The 12889-nt window shown below is 51.7% G+C and overlaps 4 protein-coding genes across 4 annotated transcripts; 1 reads left to right on the forward strand and 3 right to left on the reverse strand.

The window, feature by feature from the left end:
- Positions 1-25: 25 nt before the first annotated feature.
- On the forward strand, positions 26-1115 carry B0H65DRAFT_515111 (Molybdopterin biosynthesis MoaE; the record flags this gene model as incomplete). Its single annotated transcript, XM_062828652.1, has 2 exons — positions 26-596; positions 697-1115. Exons 1-2 carry the CDS (start codon positions 383-385, stop codon positions 1113-1115), a joined length of 633 nt encoding a protein of 210 aa, XP_062686280.1. The 5' UTR covers positions 26-382.
- A 322-nt stretch (positions 1116-1437) lies between these two features.
- Positions 1438-3007, reverse strand: B0H65DRAFT_28663 (uncharacterized protein). The gene has a single exon (XM_062822950.1). It carries the CDS (start codon positions 2553-2555, stop codon positions 1692-1694), a length of 864 nt encoding a protein of 287 aa, XP_062686281.1. The 5' UTR covers positions 2556-3007; the 3' UTR covers positions 1438-1691.
- A 575-nt stretch (positions 3008-3582) lies between these two features.
- Positions 3583-6685, reverse strand: B0H65DRAFT_28667 (putative isp4 protein). Its single transcript, XM_062822952.1, has 4 exons — positions 5954-6685; positions 5582-5875; positions 5082-5528; positions 3583-5026 (listed from the first exon to the last, which is right to left on the reverse strand). The coding sequence occupies exons 1-4, from the start codon at positions 6212-6214 to the stop codon at positions 3623-3625; spliced, it is 2406 nt and encodes an 801-aa protein (XP_062686282.1). The 5' UTR covers positions 6215-6685; the 3' UTR covers positions 3583-3622.
- A 3685-nt stretch (positions 6686-10370) lies between these two features.
- B0H65DRAFT_28723 (uncharacterized protein) lies at positions 10371-12537 on the reverse strand. Its single transcript, XM_062822958.1, has one exon. The coding sequence runs from the start codon at positions 12306-12308 to the stop codon at positions 10626-10628; it is 1683 nt and encodes a 560-aa protein (XP_062686283.1). The 5' UTR covers positions 12309-12537; the 3' UTR covers positions 10371-10625.
- Between the last annotated feature and the right edge of the window lie 352 nt (positions 12538-12889).

Here is a 12889-nt window from a genome sequence, read left to right on the forward strand (position 1 = left end):
ATCTTACGCCATGCTCCGCCCAGTCCCACTTACAAGTGAACTACAACCTTGATGTCAACTACACTGACTGATATGATGTATCAGTCATCACCACTAGTTTTCGGTTCTTCCAGTTTCCCAAACGGAATCTGTTTCTCTTTCCCTGATATATAATACTTCCCTCGGGAAACCTGTTTCACTCGCTGACTTTCTTCTGGCATATAGCCCACTCACCTTCCATTACCTCTTTACATTCAGTCCACACCTGCCAACTTTCCACTTCACATCATAGCTCAGGACAACTACTTCCTTGCTTAACTGTTCATATTGCTTGAACTACAACAAAGTACACCACCAGACACTCAAAAATCCTCACACCTCATCAAGACTCCAGTCACCAACCATGGCAACCTTACAACCAACTCAAAACGAGGAACCCCCTGAAGTTGGAGCTCAAGCTCAAGCTCCAGCCGCCCCATCTCAACAGCCAGCGCAAGAACCCACCGAGATCTCAGAAGACCACATCTACGTAGCCCTCACCCACGACCACCTCAACTATCAATCTATCATAGACCAAGTCCGCTCCCCAGAAGCCGGAGCTATCGTTGTCTTTGCTGGTTCGTTTTCATCCCCCCTCTAAATATCGTTCCTTTCCCGCTCCCACTCCCCATCTCATCATCCCCATAAAACCCGCCAACTAACCCACTCACTCCCCAGGAACAACCCGCAACAACTTCAACTCCCTCCCCGTCCAGCACCTGTCCTACACCTCCTACGCCCCGCTCGCTCTGCGCACCATGCTCACAATCTGCCGCTCCATCCTCACCAAGCACGGGTTGAAGGGGATAGCGATGGTTCACCGGCTAGGCGTGGTTCCCATCGGGGAGGAAAGTATCTTGATTGCGGTGTCGAGCCCTCACAGGCAGGCGGCATGGAGGGCGGGCGAGGAGGCGCTGGAGGAGTGTAAAGCGAAGGTGGAGGTGTGGAAGCGGGAGGAGTTTGCTGGGGAGGGGGGAGGGGTGTGGAGGGCTAATAGGGATGGGGTGGTGGGGGTTAGGGTTGATGAGCCTAGGATAGGGGATGGGAAGGGGGATGAGGGTGGCAGCGGGAATGGGAAGAATGATGGGCAGAGGTGATGGGAAGAGGTAGTAGCTGGGGAGGGGGGAAGGGGGTGGTAATGAAGAATGAGCGTTAAGGCATGAATGCACAAAAGGTGTATGTGATGATCAGACGACGGAAATGGTTCGAGGAAAGATGAAACGACATACTGTATATGAGAGATGCTGAAGTATAGACATGTTTGCAAACTCACCATCTCTTTTTCTTTTCTTCTTGTCAGGATCCCTATTGGAGGTATGTATCTCTCTGGATTCCAAGATCCTCGCCATCACGTTTATCGGTTTTTGACACATATCTGCAATATGCGTTCGGTTACGAAGCTAACCTTGGCCTAGTAACAGAAATTATAATTTATATCATAACACCATCCCCATGATTGTCAATCTTCCCCGGGATTAAAAGGCAGATGACCCCTACAAATTATCCACCCCAGATACCAAACTGCTGGTTGCAAACACACCAACATCATATCCTGCCTTTGTCACCCTCCCATAAATTAATCCATTACGTCTGGCCTTCATCACACTATATCTCCCTCTTTAGTCCCCTAAACCACCAACTCATAAACACATCCTCTACATTTTCCGCCACTCCTATTTAGAACCATTTCCACCATGACTTCCACTGCTACCGGTACCCTTCTCCTTATCCCTCCCATCACTACCATCATCACTGCCGCCTTTCGAAACACCAGTACCAACACCGGATGAAGGCTTCGGCGGCGGACAAGCACCAATCGGCTTCGGGAAGTCATAACCTGATCCACGGCCTCTGGGCATGTTTTTTTGATGGGTGGTCGGATGGTGAGATGTTGGGTTGAGTTGGGTTTCTGCCGATCGAAGGACAGGGTGGAAGTTTGTACAGTGAGTGTGAGGGGTTTGTCTCGAGTAGGTGTCTTCGGGTAGACCGGCTGGCTTAACTGGTTGGTTGATGGAAAGAAGGAGCCTGGTCTGAAACAAAACCCGGTGGTTTAAAGGTGTTTGAGGGTAAGTGCTCGTGGGTGGTTGTCGGTGACCGACTGACTGGTCGAGTAACTGAGTGACCGGCTGAGAAAGATGGAGATGTCCGAGGCCGCGGTGTTTGAAGTTGACTGCTTCGGAGAAGTAGATGTAGTGATTGTAACGTGTAGAGCAGTTTGCTAGCTCTTGCTGCAGAAGAGTGTCAACTTGGATGAGATGCCACCGTCTTGCCACAAAAACCCAGGGGGGGGGGTTATGGTTTTTCTGCGTCTTTTCCGGAGAATTTTTAGGAGAAAGACCAGCGGTGTCTCTCCACGAACGAACGATCGAATCGAGGTTGATGTTCTCGAATGCGAAAGAAAAAAAGAAACAATGTTTGTTCCAGAGCAAGGGATGGGATAACCTGGGATAGCCGCCTCTTTTTATTCGAGTCCAACAAACAAAGAACCAACTCGAAGCCAGCCCTTCCCAAGTCGTCGATGCCTTGATCGAGGTCATCTCCAGGGGTATGGGGCTCACGTATTGAGAGATGGTTCATTTCCGGATGCAGAGAGGAGAAGGAAGGCAGGAGCAGGCCTCCAAGAGATATCGGGTTGGTGCCTACCGTGCATGATCGTTTTTGCGGCATCTTAAACACTGCAGCTCAAGGGAAGGAGTGAAGTGAACTGTAAAATGGCATCTGGTTGGCACACCGCTTATCCTGTATGATCGAGGTACCTCCTTCCCGCAGAGCCTCTTAGTCCCACGTGCGTGAGAACCTTGCGGGATAATAAGAGCTTATAAGGAAGGTGCCTTCAGTCGGCTGAGAGCTGACGCAAGTCCATGGTCGACTGGTTGCAAGGGAAGTGCTACCGATGTACGGAATGGCTTCATGGGTTAATGGTGATGACGATCGTCAAGACCGGTCAGCCATGTCAAAGAAGGAGCTGAAAGGGTTGCTCTTACTTCTACTTCTAACAATGTATGACTGGTCCAGACACCCGGAAAGAATATTGAGGAAGGTGAATCCGGTACTAAGTCTGGCGGTGAAGAACCCATATTTTCATGATGCTCATTGATACTGGAAGCGGGAAGGCACGACATCAGCAGACCGGTGCAGGAATATGTCAAACGCCAGACATTCCTTTGAATCAAATCATTATCGCACCGAAGTGTTAAGAAAAATATGCGTATCGTCATAACCAAAGTCTAAGCTTTGCGCAGGTCCCTACCGAGAAGATACATAGCACGGGACGTCCTGAATCTCCTCCCGAAGACCCGAAAAATGATACATGAAATCCGTGGACCCGACCATAGGCCATGGACGCCTACGAGACCTGGAGTAAGCCCCTTCTCACTTGAGCCAATATCCTGTGAATGTGGAGAAATCTCTTCATGTTATGCGCGGGATGCATGTGCCGGCTGTGCCTGTCAATTTCCGCCCATATCCAAAACCCCAAGAATCCCAAGAAGTTCCCGCCAGCCCTGGAGGTGTTCCCAATCATAGACTCCTTCGAGAAAAATAACCAAACTCCGAAACTCCTCTTGTCTTGTCCGACGCCCTCGTTATTACTCGTAACTTACAACTATGGCCACTCGTGAGGTCCAAAGATCTTTCCTGGCTGGACGTGTTTCTGTACCGCTCTGGCGGTCGTATCCATGGTGCTCCCAGCCACTGTGTTGCCAAACCATTCTGGCGCTTTGGTGTGTGATAGCGTGAGGGAAAAGAAAATAACGAGGGTCGACAGCAAAAGACCAACGTCAAGGGCGGCCGAGGTGAGGTAGTTGTACTGCAGCCACCAACCCGTCTTCCGGCGGCGAATGAAAAAGTTGAAAACAGTGCCGACTATGCCCCAGCAGTAGTAGATGTAAACAGTTGCGGGCGGAATCCAGCCTGAACCGCCAAACACCAGCGGGAAGTTGACATAGCGCCAAAGCGAGCGCGGATATCGTCGAACGAAAAACCACGAAATCACGGGAGCAATGGCACCGACGAGCCAGAACCACTGCAAAGAGCTATAGAGTGCTTTGCCGGAGAACATGCGGGCCGGTCCAATCGCACCCCAAATGACGGATGCAGTGAAGAACACCTTGGCACTGGGGCAATCAAATTGGTTGGCCTGGCCGTCTGTGCAAATATCGGGGATTGCCCCAAGGGCCCAGTTCATGACGGCGATCTGGACAATGGCGGACCAAACCGAAGCTATCAGCTGGGACCAAAACATGACGCGAGGTGGCACCTTCATGTAATGGCCGAGCTTGAGATCCTGAACGAAATAGAGCGCCTGCGACATGACGAGATAACCGTAGTTCTTGAACATCATCATGACCAAGGGGCGGCCGGGGAGCATGTAGCCGATGACATACTCGGTCAAGACGTTCAGTCCCAACTGAATATTGGTAATGGCCTGAATGATTCCGATCGGAATGGTCCATACCACGGGAATCAATATGCAGATGATAAACGCCCACCATGGGAAGCTGGTGTCCCAGGCACACACCACGGCAAAGGACATACCAAGCATGATGGCGAATAGGATGATATACCACCAATCCTCAGCGTCACGGTATTTCTTCATGAGGCGCATGTGGACATCGTCTTCTTGATGGCGGGCCAACTTCCACTGATTCCAGATATCCTTGCCGTGATAGAGGCCAACATGAACAATGATGGCCGCGACAGCTGCGAATGACAGCCCGTATGAAAGGGCGAACTGGGTGGGGAGGTAAAGCGGCGAGTATGCGTGGTACTTGGCCTCGTCGAAATGCAGGTTTTGGTTAAGAATGCGCAAAACGTCATACCTCTTTCCGGTGTTGTCGTACGAGTGCGACTCTTGGACTGGCAGATAAGCTGAGTACCACGTATTCGAATATTGGATTCCGAGGGAGACAATAACGAAGAAAAACGTGACACCGCCGACGACGTTGACGATCGCATGGAATGGCGACGCGAGGGGTGACAGGAGATATCCAGAGATGATGGACCAATCCTAAAGAGAGTCAGCACATGAAAATGATCTCGCCCGGGAATCGTAAAACACTCACAAGAGTTAAAGGGAATAGCCCATAACCGCTCTGTCCGCCAAACAACTGATTGACAATGACGTTCTCGGGCCAGATCCAGGTAATCCAGCACATCCAAGACAGTCCCTGGAAAAGATAACCAGGAACCCAGTACCACGCAAATGATCCACCCATGACAATCAAGAACCATCGGTATCGGCTGATTGACCAACCATTTGTCCTTGCCGGATCCGAGGGCGAGTGATCGTGGAGCGTGTAGAAGAGAGTGCAGTTGACGAGATCCGCGGGCCAGATCATGGCAGCGGGCCAAACCAAGAACCTCCTTGCCAAACCGGCAAGTCCATAACCAGTGCAGAGCGTCGAGATACCGAAGAGGATTTGCCAGGCCCAGCCGAACGACTGTTTATACCAGATCTCCTGAGCTAGAATGACATCAGTAGCATACAAAGCACCACCACCGTACGCAGCCTAATGAAGAAAGCGTTAGCAGTTAGTTTAACAAGACACAAGGCCAGACGTACATTCGACATGACAACAATGATGACATGTTCCTTGAAGTTGAATGGTCCGGGTTTGAGGTTGAACTTGATGCCGAATACGGTGAAAACCCGGTCGGGGAAGATGAGATCCCAGCCCAAGCCGATGGGGTATGCTATGAGCTGGATAGCCAAGGTCGACAAACTGATGCTAGGGCTTCGCAGAGAGAGCAGCATATTGACAGCGGAACCGATGGTGCAAAGCAACATGCCGATAGTCCAAGCCCGGATGGTGTTGACGGGCATCTCGACATCGTAATTTCGTACTGAAGCTCGGACCTTTTGAAGTCGGAGTTAGAGAGAGTCCAAATCGGATACTGACCATGACGAGCAGAGCGATGAAGCAGGATATCTCACTTCTGGATATGGCGAATTATCTTCGGCCAATATTTGGTCGATCTCGGTTCCCTTCTCGATGTTTGCGCTGTTCAGAGCGGTTTCGACCTCGTCCAGCTCGTCCAATGGTAGGTTTGGGTCCAGGCGATGCATCTTTTCGAACTGCTTCAGTGCAGTCAAGGCCTCGAGGCCAGTTGAGTCCCCCTCCATCGATCCATCGTCTACCATATCCGGCATAACATCCTCATCGCCGTGCCGTCGTCGAAAAAAGTTGCGAAGCATTTTGGAGCAAAAGCGTGGTGGTCGCTATGCCTCCCGTGCAACCAAGCCCGGAAAGCAAAGCGGGAACACAATCGGTGTCGTGCCGATCTGGGGCGATTCCGCAAAGCGAAAGATAAAACTTGACAGCTGGATGGTTAGTAAGCTGATCGAAGCGTACACATGGCTGCCTCGACTCCAGCGACTGTTGACGTTGCACGGGTCCGGGCCTAGAACATCAGGCTACGGTGTGAGTTGAAGAGGTAGGGATCCAGAAGGGTTATGACGGAGGAAGAGTATTGTAAATGGAATGTCGACTGAGGGAGACGACGATGAAAGGAGAGACGGATGAGATGATAGGGAGATAGCAAAATGTGGATTCCGAGTTTACGCCAGGCCGGCCTCTAGACTTGGCTCGTCTCTCTGGCCCTCTTTCGACCCTCTCAGACCGTTCGAAGTCTTGGCCTTTCGCACCTCATTGCGGCATGGGCTAGCGTGGTGTGAAGATACCGTGAAGATACCGTGTAGATATGTCGTGGGTGCGTGGGTGTCCAGGTGGATGACTGTGTGCCATCGGAGCACCACCTCAGGGCACCACACCTCTTTCTTCACTTGTCGGCCAGGGCAGTGCTGGGAGCCAGTAGTTACGGTTGAAATTGTGGGAGGGGGATTGCATGATATCGAACTGTACCGTTTCTGGCAACACTAGCCATGGCGGAAGATGCAGCCCCAGCCAATGCTGACCTGCCTAAATGGGTCCGAGGGCTTGCGAAGGGCGACTACAGGGTGGGTTCAAGCGAGACCGACAGGGGTTGAGGGTATCTTGAAGCGGGGGGCACCACATGGGCTCGATGGGTAAAGAGGCCCAGGCCAGAGGGCAACGATGGGGGAGAAGGCTGGCGTGACCGTTTTCCGGCTCGCAGTCTGGATGGGTGCCCGTCCCTGGGCGGGTGCTGACTGGCTGGAATGCTTCTTCAGACTTCAGTTCCTTCGGCGATCATCATGGGGAATATGGATCGATTGGGTACTGGGACCGGTACTAGCAGTCTGTGGACGGCGATGTTGAAGTTCGAATATCATGGGCCCATGGGTCCCGAGAAACACATGTTGACTTTCAAAGTTCGGCTCTTGATGTGCGGATACCGTTTCGAATTGGATATCTTGATGAGGCCGGTGAAGGACCTTTTGATCTGTCCCGTTGCTGGTAGCAGTGCTTGAAGTAGGGCAACATGGTGATGTTGCACTCTGACGGCGCCGCCTTCTTGTTAATGGCTCAGTCTGATTGCTGAAGACATGTGCCTACACTGATTCTTCAGCTGCTGGTCTATCCTGCACCAGTGACTCCTTGGCCTTGGTAATAAACAAGCTACATAGCAGTGGCTAGATAGCCCTCAGACAGCGCCGGCGAAGCAGCGGAAAACGGAATTGCCTCCCATCTCCGCTACCGGGGCGATACGGCGCAGCGGTTCTGAGGAGGACGGCTTGCCACTTTCTCATCATCCTCGCTGACTCTCCGACGTTTCTGGGGAGTCGTAGGATCGATCCCGGCAAGGACCGTTCGTGTCACCGTTTCAGTGTGTGGTTTCTGAGTGGTCCAGCGGTCATGATGGTGGGGATGGGCAGTTCAAGCTAGTGCTTGACTAGGCGACGGCCGATGGCGGGCATGCAAATGCTTAAAATCATGGGGGCCACTAGCCCGGGCGCATTTTATTGTCGTGATGGGATCCGGAATGTTACCACGGAGCCCAGGCTCAAGGCGTTTTAGATTCCGTACTGGGACTGTTGTCGGTGAGGATCCCGAGTAGAGCTATGCAAGGCGGTATGTAATAGAATGTGAAAATGAGAAGATGGGTTGTCGTTGAATCCATGATTTATGAAGTGCAAACTGAGAAGCCAAGTCGGGAGGAAAGAACAAAGAACCGTCCACTCACAAGCAAGTGGGAAGTCTCCACCGTTCGGGGTCTGAAATGCACTGAGTGAGAAGGAACTGCCCGTCCCTATCCGCCCCGCAAAATGCCCTGTGCTTGCCCTTTGAGATTCATCTCATCTCCAATCTCTCGGCAGGCATCGTCCAGAACCGCCGACGCTCGGAACGCCCAACCTCGAGCTACCGCAAAGACTCGGGCCATCCGTTTTTAGGTTCCAGGGAAATCAGGCATAATCAATACACTTGAGGCACCTCTAGCATTGCAGACTGCTCGAATCTCTTCCAAAACCCAAACCCTAAGGCATCTAATACATAGATTCTGTCAGTTAGGCCCTGGAACCTAAAAAACGGATAGCCCGAGTCTTTGCGGTATGGCCTCGATACAAAGTACCTTCCAACGCCCTCGTCCAAGACGGTCCCGTACTGCGAGGGGGGGGTCTTACGAACTATTCGCGAACGGTTTTTGGACAGTTCTCAAATTGGTAACTTATACTTAGAGCCCTCGACTTTTTTTAATATCTAAATGCACTAACGTCTCACCTTTGAGATATTTCGTACCTGATTGACCGTTAATTCATAGTCTTTTGACAATCCGAATATTTTCAACGTTTGGAAATCCGGACGTTTCGCGGTGCGGGACAGTCAGTTGAGAGTACATTGGCAATCGCAACTAGTTTAACATCGGGGGTTCTCGAGGTGTCTAAGTACAGATCGAAAGACCCCCCTCCTCCCAGTACCGTTTCTTTTATCTCTGGAAAGTGTATGCAGGAGCGGTCTAACCTCATGACTGCACCCCCTTCCAAGCCGATTCCAAGCATCCACGACATCTCAGCTTGTGTCTTGGTTCCGTCGCGGTCCTCACCTCATCGCTCAGACACACCCACTCCTGCCATTGATTCCTGCCACTGACTGCATCTCGCCCACATTCTTGCCCAGCTCCATCACCCTCATTTTCCATTCCATCACGCCGCCGAGACGCCGAATGATGTTGTCTACATATCATGAACGATAACAAGGAAGCAATACCTCTCGTGCACACATCCCTTTTGGTACTGTGCGTGTTGCAGGCAGGGGGAACATGATCAACAGCGGCGGGCAGGGCAGTCGGGTCTGGTACTATCTTGCGAGTGCCGACCGAATCTCGGCTGATGAAGCCCCCCATGGCACCGTTATGTTATACTTTTCTCTTCGTCCGATAAGCTCTGTTGGAATGATGAGTTTCCAACGAGCCGTGTGACAAGTCATTGGCACCAAGTGCCGTCCTCTCTCTCTCTATCGTTATCGGAGAAAGTCGTTTTTGAATGCAGATAAGGAAAGGGGAAAAGCATGACAAACTTCAAGTTGAAGACTCAACCGCCAAAAACTGTCTGTCTGTCAATCAGGTCGATGCCTCCAAACATCACTCCCCAGAACTCCTCTGAGGACGGTGGGTGTCTTGGCTTCGTCCGCAGATACAGCCGTACCACACGAACATGACCGAGACGATAGTGGCCGAGACCGCTCAATAACCAAAATAGCATCAGCAATAAATTTATTGACTGACGCCCATGATCCGGCTAATATACCTATCTTGCCCAACCCAGTCCAGCCAGCATCTTTCCTCGACGTGGCCCGTCACTGTTCACTTTCCTCTTTTTTTTTTTTTTTTCAGTCCGCCGAAAGCGCCACCACCCAGGTTTTGGTTCTTGTTCAACCCACCTCCATGTATGCAGCTGAGTATTGATGGCTGCGGCAATGCCCTATGCTTTCTTCGTCTCTCTGTATTGACAACAGGAAGGAGCTGTTGACACGTGGGAAACCGGGGGTTCCTCCGAAGCACTGCATCGAGGATCGAGAAGAGAGAGAGCACTGCAGCATACGCCCTACACAGACATGTCCTGGTATCTGATGATCAACCGTCCCATCGAAAGGAACTCGGTTGGTCCTCGCGAGGCACGGCTAGATATTGATGACCGACTGCACTACGCCGCTTGCTTGATATGTACGTTGGCTCATTCCTTCTCTTCTCCAACATTTAGATTTTCATACCAAAGATATGTTTGGGGGCGATACGTCTTCATTCCTTTCTCGTGGATGCATTGCCAGAGTGTTCAATACACGCACCAGCTACATCTCCATACATCCAAGCGTGTCTTTCATTTATTTGCTTAGAGTTGTACGACGATGAGAACGAGGACTAAGTTGAGCGCAGCACACAAACACAAAGCAAGAGATCAAAGAGGCAGAGGAAGTCCGCCGTGAACAGATTCTCATATGTAAAATTAATGTTGCCCTAGTACAATGGACGAACTATGTATGTAATGTACGTAGGTAAGTGCCTACGTACTTGTATGTTATGTAAACCCCGATCCCATCCAGGCTCCTCTATACACCCCATTTGCCGATCCATCTATACGTCCATCCATATGACCCCTAGGTGTATATCAAGAATATCGCCAAACCTCCTGTCAACACCTCCACACATGATGACATGCTACCAACTGACCACGACAGTCAAGTCATGATCGACTACCGACTCCTCCCCCATAACCTCCCCCGCCTCCCCAAAACACTCTGCTTCCCGCTACTCTCACTCCCGCTCTCACGAGCATTACTACAACTCCTCCTATATCTGAATCCAGATTCTTCAATCACGTCCAGCTGCGCAGACCGTGGTCTTCTCATCTGAATAGCCTTGTAAAACGGGGTGGTTGTTGTTGTCGCACTGGGAGTATAATCACTAGCGCTCCGTTGATGATTCTGCCCTTGACTCTGACCGTCGTGACGGTAGTGGTGGTTACCATGTCCATGACCATGACCACCCAATAAGCTCCTCATTAATCGTCTGGCAAAGCTTTCCACAACCCCTCCAGCACCAAAATGGTTGTGGTCGTCTGAACTAGAGTCTGAGTCCGAATCCTCGTCGTCAGAATCCGTTTCGAATACTGAGACGACGGGTGGAGGCGGAGCAGGAGCAAGAGTAGAGGGAGGTGGCGGCGGTGGTTGCAGAGGTGGCAGTGGTGATGTTGGAGGGACTGGGAAGACTACTGGTGAGGGAGGTGATGATCGAGAAGGTCGTTGTGGTCGTTGTTGTGGTTGGACAGAGAGGGGGAGGGGGGGTAATGGGCGCTCTTCTAACCCTTGTTGTTGTTGTTTTTGTTGATGATGATGTGGCTGATGTGCCCTTGTTGGTTGTTGTTGGTGGTGGTCCCTGCTGCCAGGAGGCCTGGGGAAGGAGGCGCCGCGGGAATTACGACGCAGGTTGGTGAGGGATGGACGGCGGAAATCGGTTGGGGTGAGGTGGGGAGCGTGAGGGTAAAGAGAGGACGACTCTGTTGGGTGGTAGGCAGCAGAAGCCATCTGCTGTGATAGATTGCTTGTGGAAGAGGGGACAGGGATAATGGATGGCCTTGCTCGGAAGACCAGGCTTGCTGTTGTTGTGGTGGTGGTGGTTGTCGACCTGGGGCTAGGTGAACAGACCGTCACAGCCAGCGGCTCGCCCCCCAGTTTCCTTTTCCTACCGAGGCTCGACTTCCTGCACATCTGTACCACTGGGGTTCGTGTTGGTGGTGGTGGGGTTTGCTCCGACAGTCGCAAGGTGTCCGATGTCCATGGCCGGGCTAGAGATGATCTCCGTGGTGGTGGCGGCACCGAAGAAGAATGTTCACTGTCGGCAGTTGGCGGCGTGGGCGGGAAGAGTGAGTAAGTCGAGGTGGGAAGGGGCTTGTTGAATGTCCGAGGCACCTGGTGACTGTGACTGGTATATGGAGGAGTCAGAGGCCATTGGTTATTATCTTGGGCGAAGCCGTTATCCGGCCGCGACGATGCTAGAGTTGGCCTGCTGCTGCTCTTCTTCCTTTCTGGTGTGCTGTCGGCTGTGCTGCCAGCATGATGGCTGATGGGCCGTGCTGGAGTGCTTGCCGTCTGGAAGTCCTTTTCGTGTGCTTGAGTGTTGTTCCAAAAACAGTTCCACAGCCCCCCAGACCTGGAGGTGTGGTGGTACTGGTATTCGTCTTCGGTGGAGATGTCAGAACCATGGTCTTCGATCATGCTCGGCACAGATGAGATATCGGACCCAACAGACTCGCGGCCCGGAGATGTTCCTGACAAGGGGTAGGAGTAGTTTGATGTTTGGGACTGGGGAGGATACGCGGTGATGACTTGAAGGGTTGGACGTGGGTCCCGGTAGGGAAGCTGGCTGTGGAAGTCCATTGTTTATGCGCTTGGATATCTGGAAAACAAGACGGGAAGAGAGTCGTCGGAGTGAGCAAACTTGGAGCAGGGTGACGGGAAGTTTATCAATGTGTAAAACAGATGTGCGGCTCAACCGGACATGGGGGTGGTAAATGATATGCCACAAAGAAGCAAAGAGCTTTAAGCATCATCCGGGACGCAGGTTGACGATCCGATCGAGTCTCACACCTTCAGGTGTGGTAAACTCTCGAGGCGTATATGTACTCGACGTCGTTGCATGGAACAATGAGAGAAAGGACAGTGATCTTGCACAAATAAAGCGAATCCAAACATAAACAAAAGCTTCTAGCAAGGAATGAAAGGAGCGCATCCTTAGCCACCCAGCCGGTTTTTCACACCGCGCCATCGCGTTACTAAATCAAGCATTTGGAACGCCAGATTGGGAAAGTATAACAGTCCAGGCTGAACCTCAAAGTCATGGGAGTTTCAACTGGAACGCAGCGGTAGCCCCGGGCAACTCCGTGTCACCACGGCATCGACTCCCCAGCTCCTCCCCTACCACCATTGTACATAATATGTTATGCACCCAACCATCCCCA

This window comes from Neurospora tetraspora (assembly GCF_033439725.1).
Source record: "Neurospora tetraspora strain CBS 560.94 chromosome Unknown B0H65scaffold_1, whole genome shotgun sequence".
Taxonomy (NCBI): Eukaryota; Fungi; Ascomycota; class Sordariomycetes; order Sordariales; family Sordariaceae; genus Neurospora; species Neurospora tetraspora.